Source organism: Drosophila simulans, chromosome X (assembly GCF_016746395.2).
Source record: "Drosophila simulans strain w501 chromosome X, Prin_Dsim_3.1, whole genome shotgun sequence".
In the NCBI taxonomy this organism is placed as follows: domain Eukaryota; kingdom Metazoa; phylum Arthropoda; class Insecta; order Diptera; family Drosophilidae; genus Drosophila; species Drosophila simulans.
In genome coordinates, this window is record NC_052525.2 from 15331501 (window position 1) to 15353373 (window position 21873).

Consider the following 21873-nt stretch of genomic DNA (forward strand, 5'->3'; position numbering starts at 1 on the left):
GTATAAACAGAAGTTATCGATATGTGGAGAGACTAACGGTGGCATATTGTTTGTGTAAGCCTGGCTTTTTGGATACATGTCTGGTAAAATAATGTTTCTCTGCCGATTTATATTTGCATACTTGGCTACTCATAAAATATTTTGGTTGACTGCATCATTTCAACAGCACTTCACCATTATAACGTTATCGATATTTAATCGCTTGCTAAACTGCCTTTTCGATTAATTTTCTCACACGGGCACACTAATTTTCTGAACATTTTAATACTGGCATGTAAATAAAATAATCAATTGATGAAACCCTAAAATAAAATGTGAATTATTCAACATGCAGTAGCAACAAACGAACACTAACCAGCATAAGAGTTTAAGACTTTTGGTTTTTGCTGAATGTAAATGAAAGTTACCGAGTGAAAACGCCATAACTTGTGTAAAACTGACGAGGCGAACAAAGAGTATGTTTTCCGAGCGAATTTAACGATTGTGCAGTGTAGGTGGTACACATTTTCCCCAACGAAATATAATGAAACATAAGTGCATCGTCTAAAATCATCTCGAGTTCACATCTTACGTATGTGCAGAGTGAACACAAATCTGTATACATATTGGTATATACATATGTATGTATGTTGGAGATATATGTGCGGACGCTTTAATAATTAATATTTATAAACGGTGGCTAAACATTTCGAATATCTTTGTTAACATTATACCGCAACTTTTAATGTTTTTTAATGCGAAATGTACACATGTATAGAAATTTTAATAGATGTTCAGTTGCACATGTGCAACAGTGCGTTTCTCTATACATATGCTCATCTATTTTTGTGTATGTAATTTTAACATTTCAATGTTGTTCATGAATGAGTTTTGGAAAATATAGTCCAATTTAAACAACGGTTAAAGGTGCTGGAAAAACTCTTGTAAGAATGTGTATTTGGCTGCAGATGTGAACTGTTTATACATATGTATGTACATATGGCACTGTCGTATTGGCAACTTCGTGTGTACATAAGAGTGTATATATGTGTGTATGTATTATGAGGATTTGAGAGAAACGAAATATTAGAATGTAAAGTGCTTGCTTTTAATGGTTTTAAAAGTGTAACAGAGGACGTTTGTTAAAAGATTCATAATATTACTACTTTTGTTTAACAAATTCGTTTCCAATGCAAATTTATTTGCTGCAACAGCTTTAAAATTTGATTTTCTTATTTTTCTAAGTGGGAATGTCCCATTTAGTTTCAAATATATACATACATATGTGGGTCAATGTAGCACCTACTCAAAAATCTATGTATGTACATAATATAACGGTCGCACTTTTCGTTGTTTATTTTGTCGATATGTTACCATGTATGCGTGCATGTGTGTGCTAATTTATTTCTTTTAAAACAATATCTTCCAGATAAACAACATTATTTAGGCTCCAAACAAATTTTTCAAGGCTAAACTTTCCTGCAAACATGAATAACTTTTGGGGGCTCTAGGATTTTAAGCTGGCCAATCGGTTGGCTTCTTATCAAAAACAGTAAACAATTGGATCTCGAAGACTGAATGCAATAGCACAGGTTTGTACTGAATTATTTAAATAAAGTATGGGAATAACCGAAATTAACAAGAAACTTTTTCCAAAAACATTAAAAATGCATGTCCTGCGACTTTTTTTACATTTGAGGGGGCGGAAAAGGCGTGGTCACAACTTGAAACAACTGTTAACTTTTGTTTTTTGATAACATAACATTAAAATGTTAGCAGCAACAAGATTAACATTGATGTTTATAGGAAACCTATTGTTTTTTTTAGCTAGAAAGAAAGATAGCAACCATATTGTTTTCTCTTTTCCTTAAAAATAAATTACGTATTTGTTTTTATCTTAATTTCAGATAGACCTGTCTGGTGTCATCATGTTCACGAGAAAATACTTTTTTGTTAAGGGTTCAAGGAGTTCCCAAAAGCTGAATTTATAAAATGCTGAAAGAATCCTTGCACAAAAAGGTAACTAACAAATAAGTTGGATAGTTGCTATGATGTATCTTATAAATTGTTTTTTTCAGAACCAGGTTGTTATTAACGCGCTGCTACAAACCGTATATACAGGCATTAGAAGCATGAAATTTAAAGATATTACCCACAGTGCATGTCCTGCATAGAAGCACCTACACCAAGTACCGCAGACAGTTTAGTATTTGGCATCTGAACCTGGCACACTACACTCAAAATGGGAGCCAACACGTCGAGCAGCAGCTATCCCACGGTGGCCTCGTCGGGCAGCGGAGCCAATAGCAATGCCAGCAACTCGAACGGGAACCTATCGGCCATGCCCCCGGGCATGGGAGAGATTCCAGGAGGCGGCGGTGGATGCTCGGGTGCTTTCGGAAGCAGCAGTAGTTGTGGCCCCAGTGGGAATGCAGGTGCAGCTCCGGGCATTGTCATCAGTGGCGCCCACTACCATCGGGATCAGCGAAGGAAGCGTGCCACCGGCTTTGCGACACTCAAGCGCAAGTTTATACGCCGACGGCGCTCCTCGAAAGCCTGTGATCACGCTCGCGTCCTGCGCGACTTTGTGTCCGATTGGGCTCCCGTGGAACTGGCAGCTCTGTGCGAGGAGTTCGAGGCATTGTCGGCTCTGAGGGATTTGTCGGTTAGCAAAACGAAAATCGAACACAATGCGTACGCCCATGTTAATCACTTCCCTTCCGTTCAATTCCCATTTTCCAGGTGCAAGCTGAACTGGCACGACCGCCGGCGGCAACGTTTAAACAGGACCTGGCTGCCATCTATGAGAAGAACTTGTGCACCGATTGTGATCTGGTCTTTCGTGGAACGATATTCTCAGTCCATCGTGCAATATTGTCGGCACGCTGTGTATATTTTCGGGACCTGCTGGCAGGATGTCCTGGTTTCGGTGCGCGCATATGTCTCGAACTACCCACATCCCCCATTGATGTACAACTCTTCTCGTCGCTATTGCGCTACCTATACACTGGTGATCTTTGCCCCCATGATCCTAACATTGACATCACTCTATTGCGGCAATTGGGCAAGGATTTCGGTACACCGAATCCACTGGAGCACGATCTGCGCTATCTGCTGGAAACAGGTGATTATGCTGATGCAGCACTCGTCTTCACGGCAGATGGCAGCAACGACTATCTACGACAAGACTCGGGAACCTCGGAGTACGGCTTCCGGCCGAAGATCGAACTACCTTGCCATAAAGCGATATTGAGCGCGCGATCGCCATTCTTTCGCAATCTAATTGCGCGCCGGACACGCAACATGGACGAGTATGTGGAGCGCTCGTTGCACGTGCCCACGCGCATCGTATTGGACGAAACTGTTATACCAAAAAGATATGCACGAGTATTGCTGCAGGCCATCTACCTGGACTCGGTGGACTTGTCATTGATTTTGCGTGGCGTTGGTTCCGGCACCTCGGCCGGTTCGCTTGGCGAAGTGCACGCGCTGACCAATACCGGCCGGGTGCGGCCAACGACTCTGGAGGAGGCCATGGAGCTATATCAGATCGGTCGATTTCTGGAGCTGGATATATTGGCACAGGGCTGTGAGGATTTGATTCTCGAATGGCTGTCCATTGAAACGCTACCCACGGTCCTCAAGTGGGGCTGCCAGCCGCATGGCTCCGCCTGGGTCTTTCGCCAAGCTTGTCAGTATTTACGCGAGGAATTCGCAGCTGTTAGCTCCTCGCCGGTGTTGCACCAACTCGATAAATCTCAGTTAATACACATTCTGCATAGTAACTTTCTACAAGCATCCGAGCTGGAGGTACTGCAGGCCGTTCTCAAATGGGGCGAGCAGGAGCTGATTCGCCGCATGGAGGATCGGGAGCCCAACTTGCTGTCCCACACAGCCCACTCGGTGGCGCGCAAGGGTGTCAAGAAACGCGACCTGAGTGATATAGAATTACGCGAGATACTCTCGGAACTGTTGCCACTGGTGCGCATGGATCACGTCCTGCCGCCTCACTGCGAGGTCCTTTGCCAGGCGATCCGCCGTGGTCTCGTCAGCACACCACCTTCGCATATGATCGGCGACGATCGGGAGAATTTACGTATCAATGCCTGGATTCGCGGCGGCAAAAATCAGGGCCTGTACGTGAGGCCACGCCTGTTCATGCCCTATTTCGAGGAGGTGAAGGCGCTCTTGGAGGATCGCATGTCATCGTCACACCATCAGGTTGAGCTAATGCGAATGCGCCGGTGTCGGCATCCTCCCGATATTCCCGATACGCTGTACATGGTCTCGCATATGAATTCAAAGGCGAATAGTGATCTTAGCACAGTAGAAAATCGTAGTACGGACGGGAATGTTGATATATTAGTAGGCGCCGCTGTTATTCCACCACCGGACAACCAAACGCTGCTGGCCATGCGCAAGCGGGAGCACAAGCTGCGCCAATCGCCCATGTGCCAGCGGGCATTGCTGCTGCCGCTCTCCTCGAAGAGTGAGATCGATCGGCAGATACGGCTGCGCGTTGTTAGGGAATTCAATCTGCCCGACGAGGTGTCCGACCTTCTGGAAATTGCCCTGCAAACCAATCCGGGCAGGAATGAGAGCCACGCCGAGGAGACAAGTGCATCGACCTCGCAGAAAGATGACTCGCTGCTGGAGGATGAGGATCAAAGTCCGCCACCCTCGCCGGCGGCCACATGCTCAGTGTCGCGACACACCACCGTTGCATCGTCGTTCTTATCGCCCATGGGCTCATCCGTGGCGTCTTGCGGCACCGACGCCGCTCACCCGTGCTACAGTCGAAATCTCACCTTCCCACGCCACCATTCGAATGGCCTGATCGGAGTGGCCAATGCGTTTGGGTCCAGCTCTGGCCCGACGCTGCAGTGCAGCTACTCGCGACTGTCCTCGTCGGTGCATCAGCGCAACGACCTACCCGCCCTCATCACCGAGGGCGACTTTCGGTTCCCGCATGGCAATGGCCTGGGATTGGACATGGGCGCCGAGGGCGGTGCCTGCGGCCTGGACACGGCCAATAGCCATCTGTCCGAAATGATGCCGGATGTGGCGATGGCCACCGCCTCGCTGGGCCAGCTCCACTTGACAAATAATGGAGCTGGATGCGCCGGCAACATTGGCGGGCGCGCAGTGAGCAGCAATAACGACATGTCCGAGAGCTTGCAGCTAGATTTAGGCGATGGTCCGAGTCCTCATATAATCGGAAGTGCTGTCGGTTCAATGACTCTACGAAATATACAGGTTAGTAACTACTCTTTGCATTCAAATAAAATTCGAATTCTAAATTGGATTACTTTAAAGCATCAACTGCCAACAAACAACTATCACCACTTTATGCAGCGTTCGAATTCGCCATTTGAAATCCTGCGGCAAGGACAACCATCGCCAACATCACATCCACAACATTCCGGGACATACAATTCTGGACCACCAAGGTTTTTATAGAGATTTCGAGTGGCACCCGATCACGGGCATTATTTTAGCATGCCTTTCTGAATAAACAAAATCCGATACAATTAAAACTAAAAATCTAGATAAATAAAACAAACTACTAAATAAATGTCAAAATGATACCCCTTTCCGATGATCTATCAATATAAATTATAAGTTGGACTAAGATGAAAATATACAATTTTCCTCCAAAATGTTCTTATAAATTGGAATTTTCGCTGTTGTCGTTATTCAAGATTCTAATTGGAATCCTAAATGTATACTCTTGAATTTCTACTAAGAATCCAAACAATCGATTCTAATTGGAAAATCACTGAAGGTTTTTAGAATAGGGGATTTTGCAAGTTTTTGGTTTTGCACAACACTGAAAAGAAGAGGTAAGTTTAATTTCATATCCGATTGGATTGGAAATCCTCTTCTGATTTTCCACTGCTGCAGAACGTGGAAAATGGTTTCCCAGTTCTGAAAATGAGCGAGAGGCAAATAGTTGAGAAAATATGTATTATTTTTTAAAGGTTTTCTCGAAGCTGGCACTGGTCAGCTGAAGAATTAAGCAAGATTATATAGCTTTGTAGTTTTTTTGTTTGCATCATGTTTGTATCAAAAGTAATATGACAACATGTCCATCATCAAACTTCTACTTGTCCATATTGATGGTCCTGCTGACATTATTGATTTGTCGCCAGCTTAAAAGATGACCTCTTTATAGCTGCAATATGGTTAGTAACCCAAAAGATGGTACACATGGGTGTCTCCAACGTGCGATACCAAGTACGTTTGCATTCCCAGACCAAAATTTCTTATGGATTACAATCACGTACTACCCATTAACACACGATTTTGATGTGCTGAACTAAGACGTGCTTCATTCCGAATCCACGAAGAAACTTCCTCCATATGGAAAACTGAGAAGTTAGGATAAGGTACCAAGGACCCCAAAAGGATTCGAATTGAATGAAAAGACATGCGTCGTTTCTTTGTAATGATTCTATTTTTAGTTTTATCAATTTTTACATAAATTGCATATATGATAATTAGTCCTTAAACACGTAATGCACAAAGGGAATGAAGCTGTCACTGATATACATAGAGTTATGTATCATGTGCATGATAGTTTGGATTCCATAGGCTGCATGTTGATGTCATATATAACTATGAGAGTTCTTTGTATATGTGTATATGTACAATCAAATTATAATTAGTTTCTTGCTCAACATGTCTCTTGGCTGTTTTTCTTAAGCTTATATTAATATTATACAAATAATACAAATAGACTTAAACTAAATACGCGAACCTAAAGTTACATTTATGCTTGTAATTTGTATTTATTAAAAATAAGTAAAGTTCGTATTACTTATGTGACGTTTCAACGCGCGACCATATTAAGATCGAGGAAAGTATTTTGCCAATGTGGGGACTCAGTGCTTAGGTTGAATGCTAGGTCTGAAGTATAAGGAAGTCTTAACCTCTTTTAATTTGATTTTTGTTTGCCACAAACATCTGCATCTGCATCTACATCTGCATCGTAATCTTCATCTGTATCGTAATCTGCATCTTCATCTGTATCGTAATCTTCATCTTCATCTTCATCGTAATCTCAGTTTCATCTGTTCAAGAATTTTTATGTAGTTTACAAAAGCGTTGCGCTTCATTTATTGGTGTTCTCTCAGGCTCAAAATGATGCTGGGAGGAGGTAATTAGGATGGGACTTTCATTCATGGGCTTTCCTCATGACAGTAATGACATTTTTTGGTGGAGATGATCGAAATTTTGAAAATTCCTTTGTCTTATTCGCTTGGCCAATGGTGTTTAGTAACGACTTGCCTATCATCGACTGGGCGCCACCGATGACACGGGGGATATTCCGATTACACCGCCAGGTACTGAACTTAGCCCAACACCAGCATTCGACACAATGCCCATCGTGTGGTCCGACTCCTTCTTGGCGCTAACAGACTGCTGGCCCATCGAATCGACGCTAATCATGTGCTGGACTGGAATGCTTCCTGGTGCCGGTGGCCCTCCTGAGTTCTTTACCATACCGCCGCCACTGGACATCTGCTGCTGTTGCTGCTGACTGGGCGGACCGGGCTGCTGTACCCCCGATTGCGCCACACTGGACACAATCTGCAGGCGATGATGTGGCGGCGGAGGGCCCAGAGAGCCAACCGAAGGCGGAATAGGACTTGGCTCCTTGCTGCGCAAATGGGCTGCAGATTGCGCTGCATAGATATTTATCGCCTTCTGCCTTTCCTCGGCCTCGTGTCGCAGGGCAGCCTCCATGATGGGATTGTAGCGAAGAATGGGATAGGGATCGCGATACGGATCTATTCCCCAGCCGGGAGGCGCCGGTGCACCGAAGTGCGTGATGGGCCCACCGACACTCAGAGTGGGCGGCATCATGGTGCGCGTGAGGTGCGAGGGTGGCGGTGGCAAGCCGTGTCGACTGGCCGCCATGAAGTTGGCATGATGATGGTGTGCCGCTGCTGCAGCTGCACTCGCCTGTGCGGCGGCCAGCGAGGAGGAATGGTAGCGGGGATCACCAACGCCGACTGCCGCCGCTGAAGCTCGCAAAAGCATTACGTCCTGCTCCTCCTTTGTGCGCGGATGCTCCTCCTTGATTCGAATCTCCGTGTTAAGCTCGCCCACGTTTCGATGTGGCGAACGGTCACGAACGGGCGCCGTCGCAGCAGCCGCAGCTTGGACTGCAGCCTGCTTGTTGCTCTCGTTGATTCGCTGCTGTTGCAACATCCGCTCGCGCTCCATTTCCCGCCGCTCGATTTCCCTGCGTTCGCGTTCCCGCTCCTTTCGATCCCGTTCTCGTTCCCGCTCCCGTTCCTGTTGCTCGCGTTTCAGTTTCTCCTCCTTCTCCTTCCTTTCCCGCTCCTCGCGTTCGCGTCGCTGACGGTCCCGCTCCCGCTGCTCACGATCCCGCAGCTCCCGTTCGCGTTCCTCCGCCTCGCGGCGTGCATTGTCCAGACCAGGATCCGACTTCACCGGCCAGTTGGGTGACGCCGCCGCGGAGGAGGGATGATAAGCGACACTCCGTTGCATGGCATTTGTTCTAAAAGAAAATGAAGTTAATATTATTGGAAATGCAAAACGAAAACTTAAATATGCTTTTTGAGATCTCTTGTTTACTTAATCATAAATAAACCACTTATTTAATTAAATTTCATTTATTTACCTCCACGAGTCCAAGTGGCCACCAAAATGCGTTAGCCCTGTGAATCCAAACGGAGTCACATAGCGTCCAAATGGAGACACTGCGGTTCCTGTTAACAAATGATTTTGGTTTACTTGACGAAATTGGGTTAAAGCCACAAACTATTCCACTCACCAATATGACTAGGAGGCGCTCCAATGAAACTCGCCGCCAGGGGAGAAGTTTCAAATGCTAAGCGACCCGGCAGACCGCCTGGAAATGCTGCTGATGGCGGCATTTCACTCGCTCGATGCAGAATATGCTGTGGCGCCGAGCTCATGCCAAGATTGGGAGTCGTCTTCATGCCAAGCACCGAGGGCGGACCATTGGACACGAGCACGCCACCGCCGACCGCCGGAATAGCTGCCACATTGTTGACCGGCGTGCTGGCGCCGCTGGCCATACCACCACCACCGCCGCTGATCATGTTGCCAGGAGGTATTGGTGCATTGATCGATCCTGCGTTCGATGACGCCGTTGGAAAGCCTGGCTGCTTCTCCGGGCTTTGCTTGTTCTGGTGGTAGTAGATTTCCCACGCGATACGAACGTGCATGGCATTCCAGCGACCAGTTTTCTGTTGCGTGAAACGAGTGTGCAGAATGTATACATATTTAAAAGCTCATATGTGGTTGGTAAGCAGCAACACCTTACCTTTGGAGCAAAGGATGTTAAGTGGTTGGGAGGCATGAACGGCGTCGGGCCACCGAGGCCACTGTGCAAAAGGCCCGCTGAGGTGTAGCCAGTGTAGCCTCCCGGCGGCAATCCCATGCCAGTGCGATAGAACTGAGGATCGACGGATGAGATTTTGGATATATCTTTAAATAGTGGCGGGGGAAAAATTTGTCCAGAGCTCGGTTGCACAGCAGTTAGGGGAGTTGATGAGGCCGATACTGGTGGAAGCAACTGCGGATGCTGATGTAGATGTGCGTGCTGTTGATGCTGGAGATCAGTTCGTAAATATGTTGATGATGGCGGTGTGGGGGTAACAGCCAAGCCAGATCTATCCAGAAATCGGCTATCTAGCTCGCGCCGCAGCAAATCAGCTTGATCATCTGCGAAAACAATGACATGATACATTCAATGATCACACCGCTCAGTGCGAATTGTGTGCAAACAACATACTTTTACTGGGCTGAAAAAGCGATTCTGCAGAAAAGGGATGCGGCGTGTTGGTAACTGGGTTCGATATAGCCGCAGCCGTTGGCTGCGTTACAGATGAAGCCGTGGTCGTAGTGGCTCCCGCCGTCGTCACAATACTGCTCATCGAGTGCGACACAGCTGGATTGAATTGCGAAGCGGAGGAGCTGATGATGGCCGCGGAAGAAGTAGCTGGCGATGGGGAGGATGGTGGCGGCGCTAAAGGTGCTGGGAAGTATGACGACGACTGAAAAGAGGGATTTGCAGCAGACACGTGAATACCAGCGGTCGCAGGTATGGATAGGGGTGATATGGCATTGCAAGAACTTCTCGCCGTCGATGCCGCATTCAGCATGCCAATGCCCATGCTTGTGCAGTTGGAGAGCGGAGGCGTCGGACGGGCACTGCCACTCGATACTATGGGCGTTGTGGGAGCACATGTCGTCACCACTGCGTTGGCAGGAGAGCTGCAGCAGAACAAGAAGGAGGTCACGTTAGTTTGATGCATAGCGATATGAATATTTGATTATTACTTCAACCACAGTGCTGCCTTTGATGAGTACGAGGAGAGATTTCCCAGTCCTGGCGGCATTGAAGAACTTGACGATAATACTGGGGTACCTGTACCTCCATATTGACTTGGCGCGATACCACAAAACGACGATCCCAGGCCAATGCCTTGGGATGCGCCAGGCAGCATTGTTGACGCACCATGTGACCTGATATTTGTACTGCAAACGTAAGCATTTATTTTCACACTGCACATCAATAAATGTAGATGGCTATCGCTCACCTGTAGCTGGAATCCCGATCTTTATTGCAAGGACTCTCTCCTTTGGGGGAAATAACCTTCTGGATCACAGATGATGATAATGTTGATGGAGATGACGAGCTCGACGTGACCGCTGTCGTCAAACTTTGCACAGCGAGAACCGATGGCGTGAAGTTGGAGACGGCAGCAGCAGCAGCAGCCGATGGCGGCGCAGTTGCAGCTGCAGACGCTGATGAGTATAGTGTACTTCCGCAGCGAACCATAGGCTGGTTCTGCGATGACATTGGGTGCGTGGTCAGCAAATGGGACACTGACGAAAAGTTACCGCTCTGCGGCAGCATCTGCGTTGACTGGGGGAAGTGCGAGTGCGGTTGGGGAGCAGCCGACGTTGATAGTGAGGTAACCGCCAGTGTCGAGAGTCCAGAGTTCGGGGTGCTCGTCCCAGCGGCCGCAGAGGAGAATGCACCTGAAGCGTAGACAGGCACATGATGGGAATGAGATATATGCGGATTGCTCATGGAAAGGGCAGCCGAGTTCGCCGAAGGCACCACCGACACAACGGGCTGCGATGCGCCGCTAGAAATTGCACTGCTATTATTAAGTGGCGTGATGGATCGCAGGGTCGGCGCCATGGATACGCTTAATCCAATATTCGATGGCGTTGACTTCAAGGATGCTGGCGACTCTCGACTGTTGCGACTATCCGAGCTCCGGTGCTGTGTGGGCGGTAAGTTGGACAAGTTGGGCGTGGCAACCGGCAATACTGGAGGCAGGTACGACCCGTGCGTAAGGCCGCTATATGGAGTGTAGAGAGGGTAATTCGTGTACGGTGCTCGGTATGGCGGGGCCTGGATGATCATCGGCACGCCAGTGGCCACATGAGAAATGGGTGCAGGCGGTGCGCCAGGAAAAAGCAGTGGAGACCCTGTGCCCACAATGGCATTGCCGCCAGCGCCGAAGACCACCTTTCCCATGCCGGAAGTTGTCGTCGTTCCACCAGAAATACCAACATAGTTTGGGTTTATCGAGATGGATGATGTGGCGGAGACCGGTGGCACTAATTTATTGGCTGCGTTGGGCGAGACGCGTGGCAACGCACTTGTAGTTACGGATGACGTTGCAATCGTAGCAGGCGGCGGATAAACACTAAGGAAGCCATTGACTATGGGATTGGGGGGCGAGGACGTCGTTGGTACCGAATTACTTTTCGCAATTTCTGAAGTGCTCGACAATCCCACCGACGACAGTTGTCCCTGGCCATTGGAGCTGCCATTGTTGCTGCCATTGTTGGTGTTACCGCGCGTAAAGCTATCGTTTGATTTTATACTGCTGTTGGCTAGAATCACACTCGATGCCGAAGTTAGTATTGATAATCCGGCAGCATTCGGTGCAGCTGCGATGTGTGCGCTAAACGGACTGCTTAGAGTAACTGCAGCCGGCGATGGCGCCGCAGATAGTAATGGAACAATTGACCGTTGCACCCCCGACGACAGGCCGTTCGAAACGGAAGCAGTTGCCTTGCTGTTGAAAATAATCTTTTGATCGATGTCAGACGCAACTGTTGATGCAATTTTCTCATTTCCAGCTGATATTCCAACGTTGGGAAACTGTTCAAGGATAAACACAACGATTAGATGCCACTTCAAGTTGGCTATGCCGCATCTTAACTTACTTGCACTGACGAAACCGATGGCGGAGCACACAAGCTGGGATAGAGCGGCTTGTCGGGCGAGGATTTCTGCAGCACACCACCCAGCTCTCTGTTCCCAGGATCGCCCATGCTGGCCGCAGGTGGTGGAATCGGAGCACCAGCATGGCCATGGACCGCCTTGCCCGGTGCGCTCTCCGATGCGTTCTTAATGTTTAAAGCTTTACTTGGATCGCTGTCCGGAGATACTGTGCCCATCGCTGGCGCAAAAGGTACTCCGGCATATGGGCCATTATCTCTATCTCCACACGCCGCACTCTTTTTCTTCAGGTGTGGAAGGTCGGATAACTTGCGAGAAGACGATCGATCCGAACACGAAGAAGTATTTGAAATGTTCATGGGCGTTGGGGGGTTGTCAATATCAAATATTTGTTCAGAATTCTGCAAGTAAAAAAAGTCATTTTCATTAAACGAGCAATTAAAGTGAGTCATTGTAGATTTACGCACAAATAAAAGTCAAAATGCATACTCTAACTTTAAGCTAACCTTTATATTTAGGGCAAAAATTAAATAAACCCATTTTGGGTCGTTCTGTGAATATTTTAAAAGGCATTCTATGCTTGTTTGCTTCAGCTATTTCTTTTGCAGTGAAAAAGAATGAGATAGAAATAATTGGGACGCCTGAAGAAATGGATATGTAGTCCTTCCTGGACATGAAAAGAATACTTATTAACGAGTTTTAATGCGCAATAAGCGATATGCAATAATGCATGCGTCCCTAGTTCAATTGTTGTGCAACCGATGTTAAGGATTTCTATATTATAGATTCGATTAGAAGCAGGACATACCTTTTTATCATTGCTGACATTATCACACTGTAAGAAATGAATGTTAGAATGCATATTCGTTGAAAATGCTGCAGTATACACTTACGATATTATTTCCTTTGCTGTTGCTGCTACAATTGGTTGAAGCCTGCATAAACAGAAGTTTCGTTTTAACAAAATATGCTGCGTTGTAGAAGTGGATTCTTACATCGTTCAAAAGATCACTTTGCTCGTTTTCCTTCTTTATGCTGCTACTGCTGCTGCTGCTGCTGCTGGCCCCAAAGGATTGCGCCGAAACATTGGCCAGCTCCTGGATATCCAGGGAGCAGCAGGCCGCTGATGTCGTCACGGTTTCAATGTTCTCCAAACCCATCGACTTCTGGGGAAGGAGTAAAGATAACTATTAGTAAATATCATCTTATCGGACAATTGATGAGGACTCACCTTTGCGACCTGTGCTGATTGCGAGCCCAGTTTGCAGACACCCAGGTGATTACTGTTTGCGTTTGCATTCGCGGCGGCATTAAGATCACTTGATATTAGATTATTGAGCTGGTGCGTGGGCAGCGGTTTTGTTACGTGCAATTGGTCAATAGTGTTATTACTCGTGGCGGGGGAATTGTGAGATTTTTTGGTGTCGCTGCTGCTGCTGCCAGTACAACTGGCGTGGATCACACCAACGTCAATGTGGTCATGACTATGCGATACGGCGCCACCAACGCCCAGCGATGGCAGGCTGATATCCAACATCAGTGAATCGTTGTCGTTCTCCAAAAATCGAGTACTAACAGTAGCACTGTTGTTCACTTGCATTTTCGACGCATTGCAACCACCGTCCGCCGCCTGCTGTTGTTGCTTGCTCGATTGGTTGTTGGTTGTGTGGTTTATTTGGTGGCTACTATTGTTAATTTGATTATCATCACTAATGTTATTATTACTTTTACTGTTCGCGCTATTGTCCGATTGCAATTGGTCTTGCTGCTGCCCATATTCGGATCGCCAGTGATCCCTGGGCTCGGCTTCCGTCTCCAGAACATTGCCGACCATGTTCACAGATGGCAGCAGGTAGACCACGTTGGATAAACTGCTGCTATTGCTGTTCGCGTTGGGGCCATTGCTGTTGATCATGCTGTTGTTGTTGTTGCTGCTGTTATTGTTATTATTGTTGCTAATGACATTGCCGCCACGATCACGATGAAGGCTTGGCTGCGGGTTCTCCTTCAGATTGTTATTGTTAACAGTCAAAGTGGACAGGCTGGTGACACGCAACGGCTGCGATTGACCAGTATCTATAACCTTTGGAATTTTCATTTCCTCTATACTGTAGGTACAAGTTAGCTCGTCCAGTGCGGATAGGCGCTTCTCCTTCCGCTTCTGTCCCAATTTGATGGCAAACTATTGTGGAGAAAGATTATTACAGTGGGCTGCGTGCATGGATGAAATTAAATGGCAACGAAACCTACCTCAAGATCCTCGTATGTCTTAAACTCCAGTATAGCGAATCCATCGATGATTTCCTCCTCGAGCACCGGAGATCGTGGCAGCTTTCTTCGAACCGGAGGTGGTGGTCGAGGCGGTGGCTTGTCGCGCGGCAAGAGCAGTGTGGACGAGGACGAGGTCGAGAGCAGATCCTCGTCCAGCGACTCACCCTCGCTATCGCTAGGCGTGGCCATCAGACCCGAGTTGCACTCGGGGGAATGTGGTGGATTTAGGAGTAACGATGCAATACTATCTGTGGGCGGCAGCAGATTGTTGCTGCCATTGCTGCTGCTGGTGAAGTTTCCATTTGAGTTGTTGCTATCCTCGCCCATGCTGCCAGCGCTGTTGATGTGATAGATCATCCCATTGTTGCCGGGTCCTGCCGCCGATCCGTTGCCCATTGCAACCGCCGAGGATCCGCCACCGACGCCGCTGTTGGGCGTGACGAGGCCAACTCCACCTCCCTGGCCACCGTTGGCCGCACTCATGGCACTGCCGACCCCCACAGAGGATCCGGCTATGAACGTGCCACTCAGCGAGCTGGCATTGCATCGACTGTCGCGTTCCGCTTGCAAACGCTGGGCACGTTCCCTCCGGCGTTTCTGCTGGCGCTGTTGCTTGGCATTCAGACTCAGATGAGTGCTGCTGCTGGAGGTGGTGCTGTGGCCATTGGTATTCCCAGCAGCCATTGCTCCTGATCCCGCTCCGAAGCCGGACTGACTACCGGCTATGCTAGCAGTGCCTCCTCCGCCTCCTACTCCTCCTCCTCCCGCACTGGAATTCAGCTGTGGCATTATTGTGGATGCCGCCGCCGTCGGAGGAGACGTCGGGGATCGCGAATCTATGCCGGCTGAGGCAGAGACGGCCGCTGCGGCTGCCACAATCGAGAGTTCCGTGTCGGAGTCAAAGTCACAGGCACTGGGAGCCATCGATACCGCCGAAACAGGTGGACAGGTGGGCTCCGATATGGAGACGGGTGATGCCGGGGGAATCGCTGCCACGGCCATTGGTTTGCCGCCATCCGATGCCGACGTCGCCGTCGTCGCCGCCGTCGAGGAGGTGTTCGATACAAACGATGGCCGAGCACGCGGCATGGAGCCCAGATCGGCTATATTGGCACTTGCTTGAACTAAGGCGGTCGCCGTCGGCGGAGGAAGATGCAGTACCGCCAGGGCGCCGGTCGAACTCTTTGATATACTCTGGCCCACTACCGTGAGCACTGTGGACTGTGGCTGTGACTGCGATTGCGACTGGGACGACTGTGAGCTGGCGCTGGAGTGTGAATGTGAGTGGGAGTGCGACTCGCTCTTCTCATCCTGGACTGTGACAGCGGGAACGGAGGATCCAATGTCCTGCGACGATGATATATGCTTGATTTGGGATCCTATTCCATTAATACTACTGCTGCCCGACGCAGACGTCTTTGATTTAGCGCTGGCATTTGATGTGTCCATTTCTTTTGCTACGTAAAGCTTCCAGTGGATTACACTTCAGTTCCTTTTCCTTGGGAATACAAATTATCGATGAGCATTATTATGTATATTGCTATCTGGACCAAACCTTTTCCAATGCATTCGGCTATGATTTTTATCTATATATTTCTTTTCTATTTCTTTTTTTTTCTTTGGAAGGAGGGGTTTTCTATGCCATCGATAAGGCGAAAGCTTTACAAATATTGGATTTAAGGTGCTACTACGGCCGATTCAATCGCGTGTATTTTGAAAAAATCGATGCTGCGCCGACTGTTTTTACGTGATATTGTTATTTGGTGGCCACTGTGGGGTTTTTCGCATTCCGACCGGTTAACATATTTGATTAGAGTCACTAATTTGGTTAAAAATAATAATTGTACAAGTTGTTTTCATTTCGTTTGCTCTTTTCCTTGTGGTCAACTTCCCTATTGCGCTTTTTTCTGTACACACACACATAATATTTAATTCTGCACACTTTTTTTTTACAACAAACACTTATTGTTTTTTCGGGTCAGCGGGATTGCACACAAATCAGAACAGATGTAAAATATAATAAAAAAAATAAATAACATAAAGCCGATATGAGAATTCACCGAAAATAGTCCATATTTATTTTGTCTAGCACTTTATCATTCGTCATATACTCTTCTTCTTCTTCTTCGTATTCCTCCTCTGCTGCTTCTTCTCCTTCTTCTTCTTGAAATATATGTATGCACATATATGTACGTACATGCATGCGTACATATAAATTCGTACGAGTATACGTATGTATATTTATATACACCAGTTCGGTTTTGCTTTTGCTGTTGCTTTTTCTTGCTTTCCTTCTTTCTTTCGGCCTTTTTTTCTCTATGCCTCCGTGTTCGTTCCGTCTATAAGTCTGCCGCTAGCGAGTGCACAAACCATTTAACCAGAGTTTCACACCGTTGCCTTTGCAAATAAAATTACGATAAAAGAATTTTTTTTTTTTTTAATGAGAAGAGAAAATTTTGAAGCAGCTTCTTTTTATTTTTACTCTTTCGCAGAACTTTTGTTGGCTTTTCTCTTAAAGATTTGCAGAAGCAGCGCAGAAACAGAAACAATAGTGTCATCTCGCTCACACTTACACTTTTCTAATTGCGACATACGTACATACAAAATACGACAACGACAAATACAAATACGACGACGACGACGACGAATTTTTGTGAACTGTATGCGATTGTTCGTACATTTTTACATTTTCCACACACACCGAACGCACAACGAACGACCAAAACGATCGATTGTGCATCAACGCGTTATATGCATCGCTACCAAACTAACTGTCATCACGGCTATTATGTATATTTTACATAAAATCCAATATTATTTTCCGAAAATTTTGTTAACCACAAAGAACCAACATAGTCTCTCAGAGACGGACCAAATTTTCGATAGCTGCAGAAAATCATTTTCAAGGGGATAACATTATGATAACTATCGAAACAGCGGCCAGTCTCCACTGGTGGCCGCGATTTCGGGCGTTTCACACCGATAACAAGATGCGAAAAGTTGGTTTCAAAAAATACTGGGAACAAATGGAATAAGATAAAATCAATTATTAGAAAAAACCGCTTTTTTGTTTTTGTTGCAGTTCAGGATTTCTGCACCACCCAAATAAAGATATTGAATGTTTAAGTATTTAATTTGTATTTCAAATATAGTTACATTTAAATTTATATTGCCACGAAAATGACTCCCATACCCTCCACACATTGGCCTCCTCCTTAAATAATTTTATGATTTCCGTTTGTTACATTTGTATGAATATACGACTATAATATATGGAACAAGATCACATCACAACGTGAATTATAGTAATAACTATAGCTTTTGTCAAGGCTGCACTCTAAGAATAACATTCAAAAACGATTTTATCTGTTTTAAATTCTTCTGAAATGTTCACGATAAATTTAATGCCTTGATTTGTACGGTTCAAATTGGGGCGTGTTTTTTAAATGTTTTCCAAATAGGTCTTGTTCTCGATTTTAAAGGAGCAGAGGCAGCATCAAAAAGAGTCGGAAATGCTATTTAGTTTTGTTGTGTTTCTAACCGAAAATAAACTACTACAGCCACATCCAAAAGCAAAACAAAAAACCCGATTCGCTAACAGTCGGTAGAAGAAATGGGCTGATCTTGTGCGTTTTTTTTGTTTGTTGCATTGCCTTGCAAAATGTGACTTTCCTTTTCTTGTTTGGTGTCATCAGTCTCAGTTTTCGACTTGGGTAGGTTCTTTCGCTCTTGTTCATCATTGTTAACATTCTCCTCGTCCTCATCATCGTCATAGTTGGTTGGTTCCTCGCCCTTGCGCAATAGCTTTCCAACCAGCTCATATTTTTCTAAATAACATAATGAGAACGTTAGTTTACCTATGGATCTGAGCATATACATATATATACGATTTAATTACCCTTGAACTGCATTTCCCATTCCCGCACAGAGTCCATTTCCACGGCACTTAAATCGCTCAGGTCATCGTATTCATCCTTGTCAATTGAAACCACGCTGAAAGTGGCCAAGTTTCGGGAGGCATCTCTTCCCGCAAAAGTTGCGTAGGGTCCACCTGAAAACCAGATAATCATCATATAGTTTTAGTTTGTTGGAGTCAGCAGTCTGGTCATCATGAACACCGCACCGTAGATAGAAGATAGTATACAATCAAGTGCGCAACTTAAGGGTTTTCTGCGCATCTACGTCACAAGTGTCGTGCATCTTGCTCGCACTCGTTACTTTTAGTTAAAATACTTAAGGGAAAAGTGCAATCCGTTGTTGAAATGCCACTGGTTTCTGTATGGTGTATTTGAACATTTCAATTAAGGCATTTGCATTAGGAAGTATTTAGATTTGATAAGGCGGATAACCAAAAGTGGCTACAATTGAATCACTATCTCATAAATAGTTCTATGAAAATGACGATCATGGTGAACTATTTTTGCATTTCATGCTTAACAATAAATTATGCGGAAAACACCTAGTCGACACTTGGTAGGCATTATTTAATTATTGAATTTGGTTAGATAGTTGCGTTATCTCAAAACGAAAAGTTTCTTGTTGATAAGCTGTTAATCTTAGCGCAAAAAAATGACGAAATATAGCAGAGATATGAGCAAATGTCGTGCAAATGTCTCCTCCCACAGAAATTTAATGTGATTAAGAATGTTACAGATATCAGGAAAACCAATATTGTGATATAGCATTGCAATTACAGATAGACATCGAGGGATATTAATCAGGGGATTTTGGCAATGAAACATATAATAAATACCAAAATCCCTTCCTTATAATCGGCAATAGATCAATCTCTAATAGTTCTTCTACTGTAAGCTTAGGAACAACTTAAATTGAAATATTTATGACTTATCACTCACCTGGACCGTAAAAACGCCTTCCTTTGCTGACATCGTAAACGCTTCCATTGACGGCGACCAAAACCCGGCCATCCGGCTGAGTTCCATCGTACTGGCGAAGCTCCTTCACGGTAAAATCGCGTCGGATTTTGGGTAACTCCGGTTCGGATGGCTTTGCAACGCCCACGGATGGCACTTCGGTGCGATCCCGAACGATTTTATAGACCAGGAAGCAGATGATTGCCAGGAGGGCTAGGTTCATTGGACTGTACAGGATTTCGCGGATTATGTTGCCCAGAAATGAGGAATCATCGTTGTTTAGATTGTTGCCGATTTCTTTGTCGTAGGCCGAACTAGGATCTGCACCCACTTTGGAATCCATCTTGTTCGGTTAATTTACTTGCTGCACTGGATGTTGCTATGCACTGAATGTTACAATATTGTACATCAACCTGCGAATTGTGTATACTGTCATTTAATAAATATGCGTTTCGTGATCGGATTTTATGTAAAAAAGCGGTTTGGTATTCCGAAAAAGGGGTAAATATATGTAAGCGCATTGGTAATGGACCAAAATATATGTACATATGTAATTGCAATGTAAATTCCAAAGTTTATTAGCTCACCTTTTAGACGTGCCGTCTCGATTCGATTATTTTCATATTCCTCTGATCAATTTTTGCTGCGCAACAATGATTTCATAAATTAATACCTTTATTGCTCAGCAGCACCGACCTTTTGCGACTTACTGTATTTACAATTTTACGAACTACTTATGAAAATTGTGACAATGATTTTAGTAGGTTAAAGGTCTTTCATTACTGAAAAGTAATCGACAGAAGCGATAGCAGCGTGTTGTCAAACACCTAGCAGATATAACGCGGTTTTTCCACTGAAATTTTCTCATGGAACGGTGGGAAAAATTGTATATATCAACGTCTGTTCTCACTGAAGGAAAATTCAGAGCTACTAAAATACAATTTAAATTATTTAATATAAATGAGCAAACTTGGTTTTAAATAACCTGGATTATGGCAAGTTACTCTGCAATCTACTGTTAAAAATCAACTTCTATTCTGTGAATTCTTAGATATGAAGTTAAATGAAGTGCAAATAAGCTATTTCCGAATTAAAGTGGTCCAGAGTGCTCGTACTTATTGTCCATCTCTAACGCATTTTTAAAACGCAAGTGGCTGGTCACACTCATGTTATTCCACATTATATTTTGTATTGTATTCTATTTTATCTAATCTAGCAAATATATTTAAGGCAACTAGACTAAATGCTAAGCATTCGTGTTTTAAGGCTACAAAATGGACACTCCATTCTTAACAACGCCTGCCAATTGGCACTTTCGCGAAACAAGAGCTCCAAAAGTTCGAGCAAAGACAACGTAACGCGCCAGGGAAAAATATTTGGCTCGTTGTTTGGAAATCGGCTTAAAGGCAGCAAAAACCATTGGTATCCATCGCCCGATGCAGGAACATCAGGCAATCAGAAGTCGATGCACGCCTTGAAGTTTGGAACCCCACACTCGAAGACAACTGCCAGCCACAACAATCGACGCATGTCTGTTCTGAACAAGTTGTTCATGACGAACATCACTGATATTCTGGCCACCGGCGCAGTTGCCGATTCCATCGTGGGACAGGGAGTGCAGATTTCCTATGTCAAGATCACCAGCGACTTCTCCCGCATCAATGTCTATTGGATGGGCAAGGATGGCGGGGAGAACCAAGAGCTCGAGAACACATTGAACCGCATGAGCGGCAGACTGCAGCACGAGCTGTCGCAGCTGCATCTGATGGGCGAAGTGCCAAAGATCAAGTTTATCCGGGACAAAACGAGCACTGGTCTCCATCAGGTCCATGAGGTTCTGTCCAAGATCGATCTTCAGCATAGTTACTCTAGTTCAAATGCGGAAGTTGAAGAAAGCGACGTGCAGATTTTTCAGCCGGCTGCGGATGAGGAATGGCCTGAGATGCGACAGGATTTCCTCAGTTTTAACCAAAGCTTAGTTATGGACAAGATTCTCGGCAAGATGCGCAAGTCCAAAGAGGCCTGGGTTCATCATAGGCAAAATATTGCCAAAACCTAACGTTTGTTAAATCCCTCGACTGTACATAATGTTAATTATTAAAGTGTTATTCAATACAATGTAAATTGGGTTCTTAAGTTGGAAATAGGTGTAGGGTCTGTAAACGTTTGATCATTTTCCAATAAGTTTGAAATGATGGCTACTTTTGACCCCAACCAGTTCATCATGTTGAGTGGTTTTAAAATAGAGTATCGACTGCGTTTCTAAAAAAAAGCTTTAACGGCTTAAAATTGAATGTCAAAGGTCAAATCATCACCATAATCGATTATATCGAATGATGCTGCTTTTAAAGCTTGCGCACTGCATCTGTATCCGTTATCGATATAAAGCAAAGAGGCGGACATGCGCACATAATAAAAAGTTTTGTAAGCTTTTAGTATTGGTAATATATTTCCATCAGGATATGCCTATTGTAGCTGTGC

At 45.5% G+C, this 21873-nt stretch overlaps 4 protein-coding genes across 13 annotated transcripts; 2 read left to right on the plus strand and 2 right to left on the minus strand.

Annotated features, from left to right (window-relative positions):
* Nucleotides 1–210: 210 nt before the first annotated feature.
* LOC6726081 (BTB/POZ domain-containing protein 7) lies at nt 211–5657 on the plus strand. 3 transcript variants are annotated; one of them, XM_016173972.3, is made up of 6 exons: nt 211–490; nt 1409–1571; nt 1887–1998; nt 2058–2644; nt 2722–5235; nt 5296–5657. In XM_016173972.3, exons 4-6 carry the CDS (start codon nt 2222–2224, stop codon nt 5437–5439), a joined length of 3081 nt encoding a protein of 1026 aa, XP_016039500.1. In that variant the 5' UTR covers nt 211–490; nt 1409–1571; nt 1887–1998; nt 2058–2221; the 3' UTR covers nt 5440–5657. The 3 variants fall into 3 exon arrangements, with proteins under 3 accessions (XP_016039500.1, XP_016039499.1, XP_039153276.1); XM_016173971.3 differs by having other exon boundaries at nt 211–455; XM_039297342.2 differs by having other exon boundaries at nt 231–274.
* A 760-nt stretch (nt 5658–6417) lies between these two features.
* LOC6739840 (serine-rich adhesin for platelets) lies at nt 6418–17440 on the minus strand. 5 transcript variants are annotated; one of them, XM_039297333.2, is made up of 14 exons: nt 17197–17440; nt 14498–16016; nt 13479–14429; nt 13243–13413; nt 13141–13182; nt 13056–13082; nt 12232–12648; nt 10581–12166; nt 10321–10518; nt 9773–10254; nt 9302–9702; nt 8786–9224; nt 8633–8720; nt 6418–8509 (listed from the first exon to the last, which is right to left on the minus strand). In XM_039297333.2, the coding sequence occupies exons 2-14, from the start codon at nt 15965–15967 to the stop codon at nt 7273–7275; spliced, it is 7509 nt and encodes a 2502-aa protein (XP_039153267.1). In that variant the 5' UTR covers nt 15968–16016; nt 17197–17440; the 3' UTR covers nt 6418–7272. The 5 variants fall into 5 exon arrangements, with proteins under 5 accessions (XP_039153267.1, XP_039153266.1, XP_039153265.1 ...); XM_039297332.2 differs by having other exon boundaries at nt 17117–17440; XM_039297331.2 differs by having other exon boundaries at nt 17092–17440.
* A 199-nt stretch (nt 17441–17639) lies between these two features.
* On the minus strand, nt 17640–20250 carry LOC6739841 (membrane-associated progesterone receptor component 1). 4 transcript variants are annotated; one of them, XM_016180942.3, is made up of 5 exons: nt 20103–20250; nt 19980–20035; nt 19375–19805; nt 18417–18569; nt 17640–18345 (listed from the first exon to the last, which is right to left on the minus strand). In XM_016180942.3, the coding sequence occupies exons 3-5, from the start codon at nt 19733–19735 to the stop codon at nt 18113–18115; spliced, it is 747 nt and encodes a 248-aa protein (XP_016039504.1). In that variant the 5' UTR covers nt 19736–19805; nt 19980–20035; nt 20103–20250; the 3' UTR covers nt 17640–18112. The 4 variants fall into 4 exon arrangements, with proteins under 4 accessions (XP_016039504.1, XP_016039505.1, XP_016039506.1 ...); XM_016180943.3 differs by having other exon boundaries at nt 19375–19821; XM_016180944.3 differs by having other exon boundaries at nt 19375–19821; nt 19980–20195.
* A 276-nt stretch (nt 20251–20526) lies between these two features.
* On the plus strand, nt 20527–21510 carry LOC6739842 (putative ribosome-binding factor A, mitochondrial). Its single transcript, XM_002076700.4, has one exon. The coding sequence runs from the start codon at nt 20636–20638 to the stop codon at nt 21449–21451; it is 816 nt and encodes a 271-aa protein (XP_002076736.1). The 5' UTR covers nt 20527–20635; the 3' UTR covers nt 21452–21510.
* Nucleotides 21511–21873: the final 363 nt, after the last annotated feature.

What these genes read in the sequence shown, in the direction of transcription:
- LOC6739842 (XM_002076700.4), top strand. Translation starts at nt 20,636, where the DNA reads ATGCTAAGCATTCGTGTTTTAAGGCTACAAAATGGACACTCCATTCTT.
- LOC6739841 (XM_016180942.3), bottom strand. Translation starts at nt 19,735, where the DNA reads ATGGATTCCAAAGTGGGTGCAGATCCTAGTTCGGCCTACGACAAAGAA. An exon ending in AAGGCGTTTTTACGGTCCAG is followed by an intron (nt 18,570 to 19,374) that starts GTGAGTGATAAG and finishes TCTGGTTTTCAG; the next exon opens with GTGGACCCTACGCAACTTTT. An exon ending in ATGGGAAATGCAGTTCAAGG is followed by an intron (nt 18,346 to 18,416) that starts GTAATTAAATCG and finishes TATGTTATTTAG; the next exon opens with AAAAATATGAGCTGGTTGGA.
- LOC6726081 (XM_016173972.3), top strand. Translation starts at nt 2,222, where the DNA reads ATGGGAGCCAACACGTCGAGCAGCAGCTATCCCACGGTGGCCTCGTCG. An exon ending in CGGCTCTGAGGGATTTGTCG is followed by an intron (nt 2,645 to 2,721) that starts GTTAGCAAAACG and finishes CCCATTTTCCAG; the next exon opens with GTGCAAGCTGAACTGGCACG. An exon ending in TGACTCTACGAAATATACAG is followed by an intron (nt 5,236 to 5,295) that starts GTTAGTAACTAC and finishes ATTACTTTAAAG; the next exon opens with CATCAACTGCCAACAAACAA.
- LOC6739840 (XM_039297333.2), bottom strand. Translation starts at nt 15,967, where the DNA reads ATGGACACATCAAATGCCAGCGCTAAATCAAAGACGTCTGCGTCGGGC. An exon ending in AGACATACGAGGATCTTGAG is followed by an intron (nt 14,430 to 14,497) that starts GTAGGTTTCGTT and finishes TCTCCACAATAG; the next exon opens with TTTGCCATCAAATTGGGACA. An exon ending in AATCAGCACAGGTCGCAAAG is followed by an intron (nt 13,414 to 13,478) that starts GTGAGTCCTCAT and finishes CTCCTTCCCCAG; the next exon opens with AAGTCGATGGGTTTGGAGAA.